The sequence below is a fragment of the Vidua chalybeata genome, chromosome 6 (genome assembly GCF_026979565.1).
Source record: "Vidua chalybeata isolate OUT-0048 chromosome 6, bVidCha1 merged haplotype, whole genome shotgun sequence".
NCBI lineage: Eukaryota > Metazoa > Chordata > Aves > Passeriformes > Viduidae > Vidua > Vidua chalybeata.
In genome coordinates, this window is record NC_071535.1 from 29,759,913 (window position 1) to 29,780,610 (window position 20,698).

The window sequence follows — 20,698 nt, forward strand, 5'->3', positions numbered from 1 at the left end:
TGCGTCTATGCACATCACTTAAATACAATTCAAACGATGAAAAAAGTTTTGATAATGTTTACAAAATTGACTTAAACATCTTAATGCATTTTTCCATTTAACTACAATAATGAATGCCAAAATGTTACTAGATAACTCTCTAAATATTCAAGATATTTAACAAGATATTTAAGGTTCCTTTCTCCCTATGCAATAGAACACATTAAAACCAATTTTACTATCGTAATTTATTCAAAGCTTGATTATGAGCAATAGCTGTGAGAAGAAATACAGCATTGTTGATTCATATACAAGCATTTCACTTAACTGCATTGGATAATAGATGTGCTCCTAAAGGAGTATAAAAGCAAAGTGATTAGAAGTCATTACTGTTAATTAGCATTCACTTTACATTTATAGGGATGAACCTTTTCTGTGTTGAACAAATGGAAAGCTTTTAACTGAAAGTCTATCAAACCTGGTCAAGGTAGGCACTGAAATAAATGTCAGTGACCAGTAAGCTGAATTCAAAACAACAATAACAAAGAAGGCAAAACAAAATCTAAGGATGTATCATCATCCAATTAGTGAGATTCAGTTTTTAAACAGGAAAAGGTCTGAAGGGAATGAGCAAAACTGGAAACTCATACTTCACATTCTGCAATCTTACTGATAAAAGGAGGAAATGTGTGTTTATCAAACTTGCTGCGAGTGCACGGTTCATTTGGCGTCCTGTAAACAATGCCTGGCTGCCCATTCCCAAATGCATGTGAGAATCTTGCAACCCAGAACATCATATTCAGCAGGCAAGGTCACACTAGAGATGCCCTGGAAATGGGAAATTAGGAAAACCTGGCAATCAGAGGTTTCAAGCTGACCAGAAAAAGCCCTCAGGGTTGCTTACCATCTTTCACCACCAGCCTGACTGTCTCTACTTATTCAGTATTAACACAACAAGACAGGGAGCGAGTGGAAACAACTCCACGCACCTAACAGGGAGAAATACAGTGACTTTTTTGTTTACATAAAGCTCAACACTTCTCACAGTTAAGAAACTACCTTAAAGACATTGCCAAAGATCTCCTTCTAAAAAAAAAAAAAAAAATTAAAATCCAGACCCTGCCTGAACTGGTCAGATGAGACACACAGAATTTCAGGCATCCTACTGATTAAAAAATTTCCTTGTTCCCATATAATTTTAAAATCCATACAACACCCCCCCCAACAACTAAATAAACCCTGTGTTTTGAATGAAACAAGATACATAATTATTTTTACACTGCTTAAATCACTCCCAACAATGCAATTACTTCTTACTCACTTCCCTTCATTCACATTTTTTTTCACTGCGAATGACAACAGTCATTCCCGAGGTGGAGGCAGCTATGGAACTCCAATCCAGAATTAATTAAAAGAAAAAATAACACATTGATTAAAAAATTTAATCATTTAACACAATAAGGGCAAAGGGACAATTCAAATCCTTGCAGATAAGAATTTACTCATTATAAAAGTGGAGGAATCAAGTCTATGAAAAAACACAACGAATATTTTCTCTCTCAAAAATAAAATCTTATTTTATCAAGAAGCACAGTTATTTATTTCTTGTCAGTATAGGCAACCACTTCATACAATTTCTAAAAGTTCCCATTTAACTTGCATGTTTTAAGACAAAAAGAACTATGCTAGGAGATGTGGTCTCCAAATGTTCATTAAATCTACATGACTACTAGAGGCCCAATCAATAACTGTGATTGTTTTATCTACCACGGTTTCCCTCAACTGGGCATTGAAGATTTTTTACAATTTTTTTTTCAATACTTATGCTATAATTTCACTTGCCATACAAAAATTCTGTATTTGAACTGTTGAATTAGATATAAAGATAATCTTATCAATATAGCAAGGGCACAGTGATTTGCAATAATCACAATGTAGGCAAAAAAAAATTATGGATGAGTGATTATTTTGGAAATTCAGTATAAAGAAAAGTATCTCTTTGTATAATTTAATCTTTCCCCAAAATATTGAGAAATACAACTCTGAGGTATTAATCCATATATCTACAGATAATTAAAATCATAACAGGAAAAGACCAGATTTTCTTCAATGAAAACATGGGAGATTAGTAGAACAGAACTCTTCTGCACACCTCTGAACTCTCTGAATCCTTTAAGTGAGAGGAGAAAGCTCCCTACTTTTTCCTTTTACCAAAAATAATTTGGTGAAGAGCATGCTGAGGACCTCAGATTACAGATTCTTCAAGTCAATCAGGATTCCACAACTAATAATTATTTGGCCTCTTTAAGACTCCAAAGAAATTCTGTGAACCTTGTTCGTATGAGTTAAGACTAAACTACTAGTCTTTATCATGTACATACTACAACTGAAGGCACGTATACCATACAACTAAAAACCAAGTGATTATTCTTATATACTTTTCAGTTTCTTTTATAATATGAGTCTTGTAACAGAAGACAATGGAGCAATGCTGTGACAGAATACTATATTACATTTATTCATGTATTTTTCCTGGTAAGAGCACCTAAATCTTTGTACAAAAGTCACAGAAAGCCAGTAATCACACTGAATCTGAGAACTCATTTCACCCATTGCCCACAGCAGCTGAATTCTGGAGAAGGGTAAAAGAAAGACTATTTCCCTAGCATGGAAGACTATTAGCAATATCAAGGAACTGAAAGTTTTAGGTGCCCTATCTGAAGGCCACAAAATAACCTTATATTTCATCCATTCATCTTAAACCCTGAAGAACTGTTTCTGAAGAAATCTCAGGGAGTTTCACTGAATACTGATAGGACCTAAGTTACTTCTATTCCACCTGAATGCACACAGTTCAAGTACTTTGTCTGAGATAAAATATTTTAAGTAACATCTAAAATGGCATTGCTATTGTAATTTTTACTCTCAGACAGGAACACTTTCTGTCTTCACTAAACATCAGACTTGGACCATTGAAAAAAATCATGATCCTGTTCTTAAAAAGTAATTATTAAATACAGGAGTCACATTGTATTATTAAGCTCATTATTTCTGTAACTAAAAAATGTTACTTATTCTTAGTGACTGACTGTTGTAAAATCATTGCTCCAAAATGCAACGATATTTTAGAAAATAAATCTCCTTTTCTTCCATTCCACCTCACTGATGAAATGAAACAGCGTCACAACCAAAGGCTATTATTATTCAAATGTTTCATACATCATATATATCCAATACTAATATTTATTTTTTCAGATGAAAATCAATAGATGATTTAATAATTAATATTGCTTCAGTCCTGAGAACCAATATATAAATTTATTTCAAGTGTACTCCATATTTTTTGAAAGCTTGAACGTTCTAAATCCACAAAAAGGACTCTGACAGAAATAACATGTTGAAACTGAAAATCCACTAAAAATCCATTTGCATGATTTAAAATAAACATCAGGAAATACAAAAAAAACCCCAAAAATTATCAATTTTTAAAATACTAATTTAAGAAAAAGCAATTAAGCACGTTATCAAAAATTTGAAAAAGAAGAGCTAGAAGAAAAACATTTTTACCTAGTTCGAGAATTCTACAAATTACTTCAGCAATGGAAACTTACCAAACAAAGGCAAAGACTTATGGAGTAGATAAGGCAACAAATTTGAAAGAGGACAGAATTGTCTACAGAAAATAAAGTATCTTACATTGGTCTGTTTAGTCTGGAAGCTGCTACAACCACTGCCCTAAACAAAAGCTTAGCCATAGTTTCATGAGATACAGAAAACAATCCAACATTCAACCCATCTAATACCACTTCTGTATGTGCACGCATGAAACATCACTGTATCACTTGAACAAGACCATAATTACGTTGAAAAGGGGACAAAACAGTTAAATACTGCCTCAATTGAAATGTTGTATGAAAGTTTCACAAAAAATGCCTTCATGCTTCAGTCTTTCCTGCCACTAGAGGAAAAGAAATATAGTTTCTCACCATATTTCAAAGACAGTGCCATTATAAAACCCCTAAAAGATAATTCAGGTAACTAAGAAAACTCTAGTGCTTACAGACTTGGCCAGCAAAATCTCCAATACGGACAATAACAAACACGGCCAAACAAGGGTATCAGTAATCCTCATTCAGTAACATTGAGAGGAGAATAAATTATTCTTTAGAGTTCAGGATTTACACGTCTCACGAAGTAAATATTCTACTATGAGGTGAAGACTGCATAGTAAGATATATTTGGACATCATATAAATACTCGGATATGTTTCACAATATGTACTGAATGCAGAATCTAAAACACGGCATTAGGCAACTAAAAATTAGATATAAATTTCCTTTATACCTATCAATCACCTGGGTTTGTGACAATAAAATTAATAGCTTTACAGTCAATGACAGTCAGTATCACTCACTGAGTCAAATGAACTAGAACAGGACTGTTGTCCTGGGTTTTGCAGAACTGTGTTTTGTTTTAATTTTTTACTAAATAAGTACTTGCAATAGAAGCATTCTTTGCCAATGGAAAGTAAGGTACACTATGCGATTTTGATTTAGACACACCTTTCCTGTAGTCCTGGCCCCAAACCATTTGGCTGAAAAAAAGAGCTATGTTATTTGACCAGTGTTTTAAAATTACAATCACTCAAAGATGGGTTTGACAAGGCTTCCACAGAATTCATCCCCTCCCTTCAAGAGAATGCAAATTGACTTCTCTGTTTAAAACTATTAACATCTGGGGGAAAAAACTCCTAAAGCAAAATCCTCAGCGATTAAGACTTAAATAGTAAAGCTGCTAAACAGTAGTTATTAAAAATTGTGAAAAAATAAAACCAGAAAGCTTTCTAAGTTATTGCTAACACAAAGGTAAAAACTTAGTAGTCTTCTTAAAACTAAAATACCACAGTTGCTGTAGTTTATTTCTCCTCATAATTTTGCAATTATTCATCAAAATATATAAGACACTTACTGAAATTTTTGTATCAGAATTTCGATGTTGCATCCCGGATTTTGGGTTTAGGTCGGGGCTCTAATCCACATTTCATAGCTAGGTTGTACAGACATCATTATACAATGTCTAATATTACGGCTCTATATTGTTAATATTTATAACCTGAAGATATCATATAGTGGGCTTAATATTTCTATACAGGAAATAAATAGTTATTTAGTTCCAGACAACATGATAACATCTCTTTCAGCTATAGTTATAATTATCATGTACAAACTTCCAAAGTAGAAGTTGTCAAGATTTAACACTAGCATTAATTTATGTCAGGGATCCATTCCTCCAAAGACAGCAAAAACTGCAGAGGAAGTATCATCTTAATTGCCACTAATTTGCCCATTTTTAATTAAATTTATCAGTAATTTATTGCCTTACCCAGCAGCAGAAAGCTGTTAGCATGCAGCTTTAAGAGACAGTAGATACCAGTCCTTCTAATTTCTAATACTATCGCGGTTCAAAAATAATTTAAAGCTGCTGTATCATATTTCTTTTGATTCCCGTATTGCAGGATATGCACATTCCATTTAAAACCTCTGTGAAGCACTCTATAGCATAATCATAGAATCATTTAAGTTGCAAAATGCCATTGAAATCATTGAGTCCAACCATTAACCTAACACTGCCAAGTCCACCACTAAACCATGTCTCTAGGCACTCAGTCCACACAACTTTTAAATGCCTCCAGAGACAGTAACTCAACCATTTCCCCGAGCAGCCTGTTCCAATGCTTGACACCCCTTTCAGTAAAGAAAAGTTTCCTAATATCCAACCTAAGCCTCCCCAGCACAACTAGAGGCTGTACTGCCTACATGAACTATTCTCCTGTTCTGTAGTCTTTGGCCTATGTTATGTAGTCTACAGGCCTATGATCTTGATTTTACATTAGAAGAAGAGAATTTCCTTGCCAAAAAGTTTACAAGATGCAACATTTGACTCCAAGATCAAGATGGGTCAGGAAGTACTCTGCATTCAAACCACATTCTTAGGTCTTATCTGCAATTTGACTTTTTTTTAACTGAATACAGAATAAAGCCTGAAATATTTAGGTTCATGAATCTCAATCCTCATTTTAATGAAGGAAAGTGAGCTGGAAAATGTGCAATACCTGACAGGAAGACTACAGACACCTTTATCTGAAGTTCATTAAGTAGTCTATACCAGTTTGATCAATAAAATCACATATTTACTTTCTTTAAAATAGCAGTTATGATTTTCTGAACAGTGTATTGGTTTTAATAACTGCACACTGCAGTAATCAACACAATTAGCTAGAATGGACACAGCATGCTCACTCAAACACTGTAGAAAACCTCTAGAGTCAAGGTTTTCTATTTTTTTCAATGAGGTTTAATTTAGTATTAGTAGAAATAAAGTACTATATGAAAAATTTTGAAAAATATCAGAGAATAAATTTTAAGTGGTTTAGAAAGTGGGCTCATTGTGTCTCTTTAATTCATTTTATAGCTAAAAAGGATTGATATATGTTATTGCAATTGTGTCATATATTAGAATATAATCACAGGGCTACCAGGATCAAAACCATCATTGTGAAACATTCTGTAATACTTGGAGAATGACATGCAACATACAAACAAGTAACAGATTCTGGTTTAGACATCATAAGTGTACTCAAATGGAAATGTCTAGACATGACTTCCCACACATTGACAAATGCACAAAACCCAAAAGATCTCTCATTACAGTAATCAAGCAATACATTATTACAGGTGCAAAATAAGCTAAATATTCTATTCACAGATGATTGTCACAATTATGTTTTTTGTTGTACATGCCAAGCTCCTGTTACAGGTGTTTTCATTAAATAGGAAAAAGGTTTTGGCTTGAAATGAGGACTAATAAGTGTGTTTTACAGTGGGGGGAAAGGAATATAGTTATGCCATACATTTACAGTGCAAGGAAGAATAAAGGAATAGAAATAAAACCTGTGAAAGTCTTCAATTTTTTTCTAATAGTTTTCCTTAAATACCTAAGTGAATCATTTACTTAAATTCATAAATGAATTAAGCAATATAATTATCCCCTACTATATAATTGCTTTCAATCAGCATACCTTAACAAGTTTCATGAGCTGGTAAAGATCTTCAACCTCATCTTCCTGGCATGCAGTATACACTCTTCCAGTATTTACACTGGTACCTTTTATAAAACCACGATAGAGTGGCAAATCCAATGCATCAGCATATAGGTCAATGGCGTGGTGTCCTACTGTCTGATACATATAGCTGTCCAATTCATCAGTCTGCCCTGCCACAATTAAGAAACAACCATATTAGCTACATTGTTGCAACAATTACAGATAATCACAATACTACAAAGTACTGAGAAAATCTAAATGTTAATATTTTTCAGTTCACAAACAGATGTTTGGTGACAACACCACTATAAACATGGAAAGAAAAAAAATAGATTTCTCCACCCAACAGACGTATGGAGAGGAAGACATCTGTCACAAACATGCTGCCTATTTGCAAATTGTGGTGCCTTTCCTTCTTCCTGCTTCATCCAAAAAATCTCCTATCGATTCAATTCTGCTTCCATTCACACGGTAATTTTAATAGGAACACAGGTCAGAGGCACAAACTCAGATGTATTTCAACATACTCAGGTAAGAAATTTGTAATGTACTGCAACACTGAGAACAAGCTGTAGGTTGTCAAAATTTACAAAAACTTAACTATTAAAATTGTTATAATGGTCATCACAAAACGAGACTATCTCTGCTTAGGTAGAATAAAAGTAAATCACTATAATGCTTTGACTCTGTTTAATGAGCAAAAAGCTTATTTCCTTAACCATGAGAAAAAAATTAACCAGATTTTCTTACAAGCAGTTTGTAGCCAGCAGATAAGGAAAAAGCAGCTAAAAATGCAGGTATCACAAATGAGAATTACATCACAAACTATACAATAAATCATTTACACGTAATTTTTTTCAGATAATATTTCTAATAGATTGATAAAGTAATAAATCATTATTGGTGAAATCTCCACTTTATTGCAAACTAACGCAATTCACTATTTTAATGCTTATTTGTAACTCTGGTACTTCTCTGAATTTACATAGAGACATTTCAGAGACATATACAGCATTTCTGCTGTATACCTGTGTAGCACATCTTGCAAAGAAGAAGGTCTGTAACTGACCAAGATAACTAATTTGTGATGTAAGAATTAGGTCAGTCACCTTTGATGCCACACAACAGATATGGTTCTGTGCAAAACAGACAAATCCAAACCCCTAATCACAATTAACCAACCTAGACCAGAAGAGTAGATTTAAAGGAAATTTCAGTGATTTCAACATACATGAACATGACAAGCTCTTTAAGTGATATTCTGCTTGGCATACACAGTTTCTTTATTAATTGAGACTCTCCAGGCAACAGTGGTACAAGATAAAATAAAAAGAATGGCATAGAATCTACTATTGCCTGAAGCACCTCAATTAACTTTCTATAAAATTTCCAACTACATACTTAAAGAGAGCATTTTATGATTTTAATGACAATATTCTACATTTCTGATGAGGATAAATTAGTTTGAAGACAACATATTTCAACAAGATTAGAGATTATTATGTCCTAGCTACCCAGAAAATAAATTTTTCCTATACTCTCCTAGCATTTGCCAGTTCTGCCTGTGACTCATTTGCGATGGCAGTTCCCTTTTTCCTTCCCTTTCTGTGTACCCTCCTACTATAAAATTACCAAAGACCATACTTAACTGCTTAACATATGTTGAACAGTGAAACTAGTTAACATACTTTATACTTTAGCGTTCTCCCCTACCAACTGGAAACAACTCACGTGCTTTTCCAGTCTCACTTCAATTTGTACTTCAGTCCAATATACAAATACTTAGTTCACCCTCTCACCTCACACTGACTACCTGAGTTTCTCCCATCCTTTTTCACAGAAATAAAGTGGAGCCCATGAGGAACTGATCAAAAAATCATTCCAGCCTAAAAGGAATGAAAAAAGCAGGAAAAATACATGCATCAAGGTCAATTCCAACCCACATCAGGTCCTCAATGCAGTTCACAGATGTTGAGGTAGAATCATAGAGAAAGACACACAAAGATAAAAATGGATGAGCAGCAGCACAATGGCACATTTTTGGCAGCTGGAATGGTTTACAGCATTTAGTTTAGCACCAGTTTAGAGCACTTCTAGAAGTACAGTGCTAGTTTTGGTTGATGACATCATATATCAGCTTTTAGTATTTGTGCTACTGACCTCACACAACCCCTTTGTTTACCACCAGGATATCAATATTCTCATTTTCAAATTGTGTAAGCCTTTTTTTAATTGATGTTCTCTTCTTGTGGGCTTTTTTTCCCTTTAAGGTAAAATACATTTAATACATCTTCATAGCATTTTCTTTTTTATACCTCTTTCAAGTTTCTATACTGGCCTTCAATATGCAAAACCAGAAAAAAACATATATAGGAACTTAATTCCGACGTGGTTGTGATTCCGTTGTTTCTAATCTATTTTTAAAAAAAATTCCTGTAAGAAATGTGTCTTTCATACCTGTATCTTCAGCAGGTCTTAAATTGGCTAGAGCAACAATCTGATGCCCAGCAGCAACACACTGCATCATATTGTAACAACTGTCCTTCCCACCACTGTAAAGAAAAGAAAATAGTGGCAATTAAAAGTATAGAAAAAAGTTTTAGCCCCTTATAATTTTTAACTAGCTGTTCAAAAATAAGTATTATCAGAGCTGTTTATAAAGTTTTGAAATATGAAAAGCTGTAGAATAGTAAGAGTAGAAAAAGAATTATTTCACCATACATTTACTACCTATGTATAGTGCCTAAATACAGTAACCATGAAGCACATAAAGAGTTTTGTATTTTACTATTAATCTCAGAGATTACATGAAGAAGAGCCACTGACACTGGAATGTCTTCAAAGACTGTCTTTTATTCCAGAGATGAAATACTCTGTACTCATGACTAGTTAATTTGGATCAAAACCCCAAAATCTGCTCCAGCGAGTTGCCAGAATTAGTAATCCTTTTAAATTAGGTCTGTCATGCAGAGGTGACGCCTAGGGACACATTTTAGTGGTGGACTTGGCAGTGTTAGGTTAATGGCTGGACTCAATACCTTAGAGGTCTTCTCCAACTTCATTGATCCTATGTCAGGAATAACATTTCTCCTTCATGGGATATGTTGCCTAAACCTTCAACATTTTGAACATACTGGCCATTCTCAAAAACTTTAATTATTACAGTAGTTTCAGTTGACACTGCATAGAACATATGAATTTTTACTGCATTTCACTGCAAATAAAAATTAATAATGCTAGTAAAAAAATATAAAAGCAACATAACCATACTCTTGTTTGAGGCCAACACAGAGAATACAATTTATTTTGACATTAGCTCAAGATCTACAGGAACCTTTTCTGCTATCAGTGAGGAAAGAATCCTGCTCTCTTGATGTAACTGAAAAATTATCTCTATGGATTTTAAACAATAGAAAAAGAAACATCACAATCTACAATAAAAATGCTCTAGAATACACACTGCTTAAAAGATCCATGTTCAGACTCATGGCCTTCGAAATACAAATGCAGGTGGAGATTCTATGCAGCTTCTTTAAATGCCAAGGCACAAAAACCATGGCAGGAACTGCAACAGAGATCTATACAAGCTCTGTAAAACTGCATTTTGTTTTAGAATCACTGAGACATGCACAGGAGAACACAGAGTACAAGCAGTCCTCCCTACGATAGACCATTGTGTTCCTTGCGGTCACACTATTACTATTGCTACCTGAAAGGGAGTTGGAGCAAGGTGGGGCTTGGCCTCATCACCCAGAAAACAAGTGAAGAACAACAGGAAATGGCCTCAAGCTGCACCACGGGAAGTTCAAGTTGGACATCAGGAAGAATTTCTTCATGGGAAGGGTTGTCAAGCATTTAAATGGGCTGCCCAGGGAGGTAGTGCAGTTACCACCCCTGGTGATGTTCAAGAAATGACTGGACATTGTGTGAAATGACTGGACGTGGTGCTCTGGTCTAATTGACAGGTGGTGATCAGTCAAATGTTGAACTTGACAATCTTGGAGGTCTTTTCCAAACAAAATGATTCTGTGATTTTGAAATAAACTTCTTCAGAATTTCCAGCTTTAAGCTCTCCCTTTTATCTAGCCCTCTATGCAAGAGCTTGAAAATGCCCTAGAGAAATGTAACCCTTTAGCTATTCCCCTCAATCTCTGCTTTTATCCATGCAAAAATTCTGTATGCCGTCTTTAATTTGTTGTGTAATTCAAACCTGAAGTATCAATAGTGTAAAACGTGGCATCCTTTTGTACTTAACACATTTTCATAAAGCAGTTGCTTCTGTTTCAGTGCTAAAAAGTAAATATAAATATGATTGATTCCTACTTTGAGGGTCCATCTCTACTTAACATTCTTCTAATGCATACCAGCAACTTCCTTCTAACCTATATACAGATGCAAAAAAAAAAAAAAATTCAAAATCATACATTCATTAATTTTGGACACTGTTCTTGATAGCTTCATAATTTGAACTTCCAGGCTTAATAGTAATGAGACAAAGACTCTTTTCTTTCTGAATTACTTGATGCTAAAAAAATAAAAGTCTCCCACTAGTTCTGATTTCAGCTATAAACAGCACTTCAGAAAAATAATTGTATGACAATAGACAATTGCCTATGCTGTTTACAGCATTTTAATATTTTTTTTTAATTGAAATCAAAAATTAAAATGTCACTGGAATAAATCTATTCATCCTTTCAATTAATTTATATGTGTATATATATACATATATATATATATATACATATAAAGACATTTTAAGATGCATATTGATATCCATATTGCTTACATTAGCCCACTAGTTAGTAGGTGGAAATCTGTGCTCACTGAATCACATGGTACTGTGCTGTTATTTATTCTCTGTATTATTTACCATAGCCCTAAAAACTACCAGTACCAAGAAACAAACGAAATAGTGCCCACCTACAAGCCTTCCAAACTAAAGGTAAAACAGAATATGGTTAAGACCAATGAAACCAGACAGCCCATGCCCATGGGAGGAAGGTGAACTCAGAACAGTCCACAGAAAGGAGATGAAGACAAGTACTGAGATAGTCTGGGGACCCCTCTCAATTCCCAGCATAGAAAAAAAAATCACAAGGCTCTTTTGTAGAAAGCTCAAAAGTGAGGCCAACCAGGTTTCTGCAAGTATGTTAACAGGCAGGCTTATAAACAAAATACCAGAAGAAAAAATACTTGGGTAACCGTGAAGATATGAACCTATAAAAGACTTCTGAGCAAAATTCCTTTCTATAGACAAGTATAATCACTTACAGTTAAGAAAATTCTAGAAGAATTTTAAAGAGTTGAAAAACACCATATTTCAGGTTGAAGACTGGCTTTTAAATGTCTATTATTTAGCACAAAACAAAATGCAGGGTTTACCCCATAAATACCCCCTTAAAACAAGACTATCAACTTTTAGTGTGGCCAACATTCTACAAGAAAAAAAAAAAACAGGTTAAAGTAGTTTCATACATAATCCTGACCTTTGCAAAAGTAAGAAGCACTTTTCAAATACTTTTCTCCCCCCTCTGATCTTTGCCTAGCTCTATTACAAAGACTTCAGACACTTTGATGTCTCTTTAAAACTCTTCTTAAAACTATTACTGAAACTAAATCCATCCTTGTAAAATAGACCATTAAAATAGCAATTGTGTTAGAAACCTGTTTATAGGATTTTATTCCATCCTGCCTTTTAACACATTCCTCTGCTTTGAGAATATCAAAGTAAATAATCCTGAAAGACAAAGTCTTATCTATAAAATAAAAAAAAATTGAAGCTGATTTTCCCTACACCACATTTGAGCAAATCTAGAAAAACAGACAACATTTCCTGTATTTTCTCCTCTGCATGAGGTTTGGAATGATTTGCAGTTGTTGTGGCCAAACCCCAATTTCAACCAGATTTGTTATTAGACATCCCCTGAAAGAATTTAATACATTAAATGTTTTGGCTTAATTAATAGCTACTGCACCCAAAAATAAAAATACACAGCTCACATCTACACAATTCTTTTCCATTTAGAGGTTTCCTAGCTTGGTCTTTTTTAATTAACTATTGTTTCTTCAAGAAAAACACATTTGAAAATGTTAGTTTCAAAAAAAAAAAAAAAATTACAAGAACTGCAGAAACTAACAAAGAAACTTAAAAAAACATGGGACGGCTTTGGGAGGGGGGGGAAAGATAGCAAACACAGTAACCCTTGGCACACATGGCTGTGTCCAACGCTTGAAATGATAGTTTAATCACTTTAAAACTGGCAAAATATAATCTCTCGCAAAAAACACACTACAAAAATCTGTCACTAAGAGTTGAGGAAATCTATCCTGAAAAAGCTTAAGATACTTGGAAAACAAAAGCACCTGCATATTGAACTGCAAATGAGCAGAACCCTCTTTTTAGAGCAGGACGTGCGGCCCACGCTCTGCGCCCCCGGCGAAGGCGCTGCCGGCGGCCGGGGCGGCTCCAGCTCTCGCCGCGCTGCAGACGGCAGAACCCGGCAGACCGGGATATCGGAGAGCAAGCGACTGGGCCAAACAACTGTACGTATTGTTTTAGCTGAGGGGGTGGGGGGCTGTTGGTTGGTTGGGGGGGGGATGTTTGTTTTTTGCTTGATTAATTTTAAAAAGACACCGGTTATTCTTGAATTCTTCAGTAACATAGGAAGAACTAGAAAAGAAACTGTCCCAGTCCCTCCCTGCGCGCAGGCAGGGACCGGCCCGCGGCGGCACTCGCAGGTGGCCACTCCAAAGGCCACGGGCAGAGCCAACGAGTCGCCGAGCCAAGGAAAGGGAGGTAGCAGGAAACGCATGGGCGGGAAGGCCAAGCGGAAAGGGCCGGGCGGGTCTCCCAGGTGGCGCTGGGTGGAGCGCGACCCCCGGACGGGCAGGGCTTCTCCCCGCGCCCGTTCTCCGCCTGCGAGACGCCCCTCGCTCGCTCACATAGGCGCTCCGTCAGCGCGTTACCTGATCAAAGCCACTACTCTCATGTTGCTCGCAGGCCGGGGGCGGTAACACTGACAGGGAGCTGGGCGACAGCCGGCCAGCGCAGCGGGGAAGGAGCCCGGTCGCACAGCCACCCTGGGCTGCGCACGCCGCCGGCTCCTCCGTTGCTACCGCTACCGCTTGGCCGCCTCCCCTCGACGGGCCCTCCTCCCGGGGCAGGCCGGCAGACTGCCTGCATAGACCGAGGCTCGGCGTGCCGCCGGCCCCCGTGCCCGGCGAGGCGCGCTGCCTCCGCAGCGGTGCTGCGCGCTGGCCGGGGCGGCGCGGCCCGGGCGCGGCCCGGGGGCGGGCGGGAGGAGGGCGAGGCCGCGGAGGCAGAGCGCCGGGCGCCTATGGAGGGCAGGGCGGCCGCGCTGGCAGGCCCGGGCCGCCCGTTTGAGGGCATCGCCCTTCTGCCGCTTCCCCGTGCCTGTGTATTGCCTTCTGTCTTTCAGTGAAGAACCACGGACCTGCTCCAAGTGACTGCTGCCTAGGGAGCAGGGCCGACCGAAGGAGACCACCCCCTCCCCTTGGGATGCTCGGCGGGGGTACTGTAGGGCGCGGTCGCAACTCCACCGCGGCCCGGGGCCGGGAGGACAGCAGGGCCCGCTGGGAGGGCAGGAGTTGCTGCGGGGCTTTACAAGTCGCCGCGGAGCAGCGATTGCGGGAGCGAGCAGGTTGAACGGCAGAGCTGGCCAGGCTGCCTCGCTGCTCTCCGCTCGCAGGAGAGCACAAAATGTCCATCTGCATCCTCGGGTTCAGCTGCTGCAGACCGAAAATCGGATCTCCTCATCTGATCCCTGGTTTGGGCCAATTTTCTGAGCAATCCCGCCATGACAGACACCCCTGTAGGTTTGCAAGCTAAGTCACAAGCTTACCCAGGTGCCCAGTCTTTCGACACCTGACGCACAAGTTTATTTCCCTCATGTCACAGGAGAAACGTGGGTTAGTTCTCTCGAAGAAACTTTATTGCTAGACTAACTTTAGGAGTCCTGTATCAGCAGACAAAGGCATTGCTGTTGGTATTGTGGCAGTTTCAAGAAGCAGCCTAAGGGCCCGCCTCTCTCCGGGCTTTGGTTCCTAGGGCCTGTGAGGCTAAAATGGGGCAAGAAGCCACTGGAGTGCGCTTGGTTGCTCACCCTGGCTGGAGCCTGGTGTGCAGGGTCAGTGGGACCAGCACAGTGCCTCAGGGTGAGCCTAGGGGCTGCCCGGCTCCCCAGTGCCAGCCTGCCACCTGCAGTGACCAGGAATGCCCGCTCATGGTTCCTGCTGAATTTAGTTGCAGCAAACGCTGCAGATACCACAGAAGGCTTTGTTCCTCCAGGCTGGGATAAATGCTTTATGCATTGTGAGTGCTAACTTACCAGTCCCCTGTAACATGGTATTATACAATGCTGTATAACAATCTCTACCACTCAGGCTTTACATTAGTTCCTTGCATATAGAGTGCTGAGTATGAAGTTCCCAGGAAAAGATAAGATGGAAGAAAGCATTCTAGAAAAAGCACTTTGTTATAGTGATAAATGTTCCAAAATAAATGCATAGTGAAACAAGTATATAAGTTTGGGGTTTTTTTTATGTACAGCTCATGAAACAGCTTGAAGAGCCATTTTTTTTTTTTAAGAGGATTTTAGTCAGCACATGATTTATACAATAAATCGCTGTAAAATAGGAATGAATAATTATGGGCAGATATGAAGGTGATGATGCCTTCCTAAATACACTTTTCAAAAGTCAAGAAATGACAATTAATATAAAACCTATTTGCTAAGTAATTATGAAGAGATAGTAAACACAAAATATATTTTTCTGTGTTGGAATAATTGCAAAAAACATACATAAAAAAAACCTTCAGTTCATGCTTTGGCCATCACGGGCTGGCATTATGAAACTGAATATTTGACTTGCCTTGGAATTGCTTACAGGGTGTTTGAGTTTCCTACTAGTTTGTTGATGACACAATGTGTAAATTTTTGAAAGCTTTCTCTGCTCTTCAAAATATCCTAGGTGATCTAAAAGAGGGTGTCTTAGATGTGAAATTCTCATGAAACCACAGAAATTTTTTTAGGGTTTGGGACTTCTCTTTTTAGCTCATAAAGGTAATGGAGACCTGTTCTGAGCTAGAAGAGAGATTTTTAGCAGAGATTACTAAAATGAATGAAACAATACTGCATAGTACATGAACTAGTAGAAAATAACCAGACCTCTGAGGAACTGTAAAAAAAGGCAGAACAAAGTTATTTGATTTATTGCCCAGAAAATAAAAAAGAGGAAGGTAATTTTGTGATACATCACCTCTATATTTTCTGGGTTTGAATGATACATATTTACTTATTTATTGTCACAAAAAAGAATAATTTGGCTAGAATATGCTTATTTGCAGTACTTAGTAATGATACACGGAAACTAAAAATTATGTACATAAATTATTCTACTGCTTTGTAAAATGGAGAGGCCATATATAGTCTGTATCTGTAATCAGGTAGCATTAGAACAAATACTCAAAGACTTTTAAAGATCTTCTAAGCATTGTTAGAATATCTGCAAAGAGTAATTCTGAAATCCTGCATTTCCAAAAATGTCTGTTATTATTAATCTATTGTTGATACAATGTAGCTGGGCTTTGGGGAGATGGTTCTATTGCATTCAGTTTTGCAGCTTCCAAAAAAAACCAATTTTCCACTTACAAGTCAAACTTGTTTGGAGTAGAAGTTAAATACAGTACTGTAGGACCAAGATCTGCTTCATTTACTAGTGCAACTGGAATTTTTGCTGGTACTTGATAAAGACATCAGTAGTTATTTGCACAAATAAAAAAGTGGCATTTGGGTCGCAGAATTCGGGAAATACATCAGTATTGAATTAATAAAGTGGGGTTTCAAAACAAATTTGCATTTTACCCAAGAGGATCTTGTTTTCAAATTATGTGGAATATATTCTATGAGAAAATCTGTTTGCTTTCATTCACCTAATGGAATAGCTCTTGTGTAGTGTCACTGCTCTTAAAAAGTTCTGCCATATGACAGTGGACAAAAGACAGTGCACCATCTCTCAAACTGCTTGCCCGAAGACAATCTGCTACACTGCCACAGCAGCTCACACAACAAAATCCACCAAAGCTGCCTTTCATCTTGGGGTAGTACTGGCTAGTTTGTGCAGAAGGCCTGCAATGGCTCAGTGTTTCTTTTTCACACTTTTCTGCCTAGAAAGTTGAAAATAATGATAATGAATTAGTACAACTGGAGGAACCTGTCAGAGGATTGAAAAAAGCAATGCAGTATCCCTAATGATCTAGAATAGTTAATTAAGTTCTCTTATAAATGAGTTCCAAAAATAACTTACTTTCAGTAAGTTATTCTGAGAAACAGTCATTTTAGCATACCTGAGCTGCAGTGCCTCTTAGCAAAGGGCCAATTATCTGGTGATTGGCAGTTAAAGGTGAACTAATGAAGTTCTTAATTAAAAGATTTCCTATTATAATCACCAGTAAGTAACAGAATACTGCATACATAAAGCAGATGTAACGTTAGAAGAATATTTCCATTTTGAAACAAAGGTTTTGAAAATCGTCTCTGCCTTTGCTTACCAGGTCCAGAATAGGAATGTTGGAGTTTTCACGGGTGTAGCTGGCAGTATGCCACTATTAGCCTTTATTAGGGTGTCCTGCTCTGACTCTCCTACAGTCAGAGGTGTTTTCCTCATTTAACAGGTGGCAGCATTTTTTGCTGCTCTTAATACCCAAAGTTCTCTATGTAATACAGAAAAATGGTTTGAGATTTTACAGGAGAATATGTTGGTTGGACTTTTAACTAAGAAATTGGCAGCAGAGTTCCTTTAGCTGGCTGTCATCAACAGCTTCCCTGAATTTTCACTTCACAGTAAGCAGGATATTTTCAATTTCTCTGCGAGATAAACTAGAATTATATTTTGAGAAGAAAATTCTGGTTTGTCAGCATGAGATGCATTGACATACTACTCAAATCTGAAAAAAATAAATTGCTCAGGCAACATCTCTCCCCATTCAGATGTACAAGGACTCTGGGTCCTACTGTCTACATTTCTACAGCTCAACAGACATAAAAAGTATTGCTCTGAATGCCACATAAGCACACTAACAGTTCATGATGCCCTAGATAAAACAACCTGTTAGAATTAGCTTGGGCACCTTGTCACATTGATCGTCTCTTTTTAGACCAAAATAGGCGTACACTGACTTCAAGTTGATCTCCAGCCATTCACACAGACGTGGCCCTGGTGATCAGCACTGTATGTGAAGAATGAATTATTTAGCCTATGGTCTCCTTGCTCTTAAGTGCTCCATATAAACACTACTAAATATATATACAGCTAATCCTGTTGTTCTTAGTACGTAGTAGTCAGGCAAGGCTTGTCATTTTTGTAGGTGATTTGAATTCTTTCTGCAGAGCTATGAAATTCAGCAACTTTATTTTGTCCTTTGTATAGAACCTTTTAGAACTCTCAGACTGGTATTCATTGACCACTATGACAGAAACAGAATTTAACCTAAGGTAGCATTATATAGGTTCTTGACTAATAGGTAATTGTCCTTATATGATGTCAGTTTTTCTAAACTTTTGATGAACTTCATTAACCAATCTACCATTCTTCAGAGAGGCTAAAGTATAACATTAACCTTATAAGGTCATGCCTCTGTCAAAATGACCAGTGTTTCTATCAGGCACTAGTGCAAGCTAAATTAATATTCAGTGACAGATGAGCAGTTTTTTCACTTGACTAAATGAGTTTTCAGTGTTCAAAATTTTTACTCTCTCTATTGGTAAAAGCACTAACATTAATTACCACCAAGAGAAACTGTTGAGCGTGACTGGCAAAATCATTAATTTACATTTTTTTCTGTTCAGCATAATCCATGGGATTTAAATGTATTTTTCTCCATGTGAAGTTTTTAAGTGTTGTGGGTTGTACTTTCAAGACAAAAAAAGATGTCTGACCACCTCCAGGTCATCAGAAAGCCTGTAGTAATAAAGCAGTTTCTGTTCTACATACATCTATTTTGATTGCAATTAAAAATTTAAGTGAGGATATTATATTTACAGATTTAAAGCACTTTTATATTCTCCTCACTTTTTCTTCCTTATTAAAAAGATGGGGGTTTTAGAAATAAATATTTCCATTTTTTTGTGGAAATTTTAAATGCAAAACAAATTTGCGAGCTATTCTAATGATGCATTGAAAAAAATGTGAATCAGAGATGAGTTTATTGCAAAGAAGTACATGTACAAGATTCAAAACCAAGTCCCTGTTATCTAACATGAGATGTTTCCTGTGAAGCTGTATTAACTGCCAATGAAGACTGAAGACAGAAATTTTGGAGTGTTTCTCCATGTTAGAGACTATTAAGCATTCTAGAGAGGAAGAAAGAGGCTAGGCTCAATAATCCTTAAAATGTGTTCATCATCCAACAAATTTGAATCTAAAATGATAGGCTTTAATTTATTGGGAGTTAGCCATCTCTTGGCTGCAAAACACCCAGAAAAAAAATGTGGTCATGGATAATAATCTGTGAGAAAAGAAAGAAATTAGCTATCTATTTAATGAGGTTAAGCTACAGTATCTTCTCTATCATCATAAGCTAAACCACTGGGATCTTGTAGGCAGAAATGGCTGAGATATTTTTACAGAGACACAGAAATTTAGAGAAACAGCTTTCAATGAAAAGAGTCAGAAAATTGAACTGTTACAATGAAAATCTAAAAAGGAACTATCGTCTCTTATTGTAGTGGTATATAATTTGAGATCATTCCTCACTTACTAAATGGTTCTGCATTTCATCATTGATGAAAACATTTGAGTAGGTTAAAGCTGGTGAAGTTTCAGGGGAATAAGCAAACAGCAAGGTTTTTTTTGGTCCATTTGTTTCCTTGCAAATATCTTCCTGTACCATAAAATATTTATAACAGAGCTGTAAGTAATAAAAATAACTATTTTCTTTTCATTCCACTGTTCCTATTTGTTCAATTTTGTCAGTAAAAATAGCATAACTTTAACAATCAAAACAGATTTTAATTTGTCACAGGTAATACTCTTCATCTCACAGGTTTTTCAGGAGAGAAATAATCTAGTAAGTATGGAGCTGTTTTGACCTAATTAGCAAAGTAGTGAGCTTAATTTTGAGTGATATAGAAAAAGCATTTCATTGCTGAAAAGAAGCAGCAAATCAGTTTTATTTTCCAATGTCCCGTTGAACTGTATGACATCATGTGTAGTATAGACCACTTGACATAATCTGCCTCTGATTTTGTGTCCTGAAGGAAGGGTGGCTGTTACAGTGCCCTTTGAAATAACATTGAAGCTTCAGCTCCCATGTCAACATCATGCTCTAATCAGTGCAGTCTTTTTTGTCACAGGGTCTTCCACCTTATAATTGACCCTGACATATGCTATTCACTCTACCCCTTGGCTTTGGACATATAATTCCTGTCATGGTCAATTATTAGGTGATAGAGCCTGCAACCACAGGGACCATTGCTTAAAATTGTCCTACGTAATAAGCCCTGAAGTGACCAAATTCACATCTAACTGGAGGGGAAGAGGGGATCTAGTCTTTGATAAAACTAATATTCTTTTCACTTCTATATAGAAAAATGTCAA

At 37.1% G+C, this 20,698-nt stretch overlaps 1 protein-coding gene and 1 long non-coding RNA gene across 7 annotated transcripts in view; one reads left to right on the forward strand and one right to left on the reverse strand.

Moving 5' to 3' along the window:
- DPH6 (diphthamine biosynthesis 6) overlaps window positions 1-14,316 on the reverse strand; it is a 199,018-nt gene extending 184,702 nt beyond the window's left edge. For all 3 annotated transcript variants that reach the window (XM_053945920.1, XM_053945921.1, XM_053945919.1), the window contains exons 1-3: window positions 14,048-14,316; window positions 9,539-9,633; window positions 7,058-7,251 (exon numbers count right to left, since the gene is read on the reverse strand). In XM_053945920.1, the coding sequence (XP_053801895.1) occupies window positions 7,058-7,251; window positions 9,539-9,633; window positions 14,048-14,070 (312 nt within the window). In that variant the 5' untranslated portion in view covers window positions 14,071-14,316. The remainder of the gene's footprint in view (window positions 1-7,057; window positions 7,252-9,538; window positions 9,634-14,047) is intronic.
- Window positions 13,505-20,698, forward strand: part of LOC128789753 (uncharacterized) — a 49,737-nt gene continuing 42,543 nt past the window's right edge. For 3 of the 4 annotated variants that reach the window (XR_008431517.1, XR_008431518.1, XR_008431516.1), the window contains exon 1: window positions 13,505-13,624. This is a non-coding gene — a long non-coding RNA (uncharacterized LOC128789753). Of the gene's footprint in view, window positions 13,625-14,396; window positions 14,914-20,698 lie in introns of those variants that run through there. The other variant, XR_008431515.1, reaches the window with a different exon arrangement.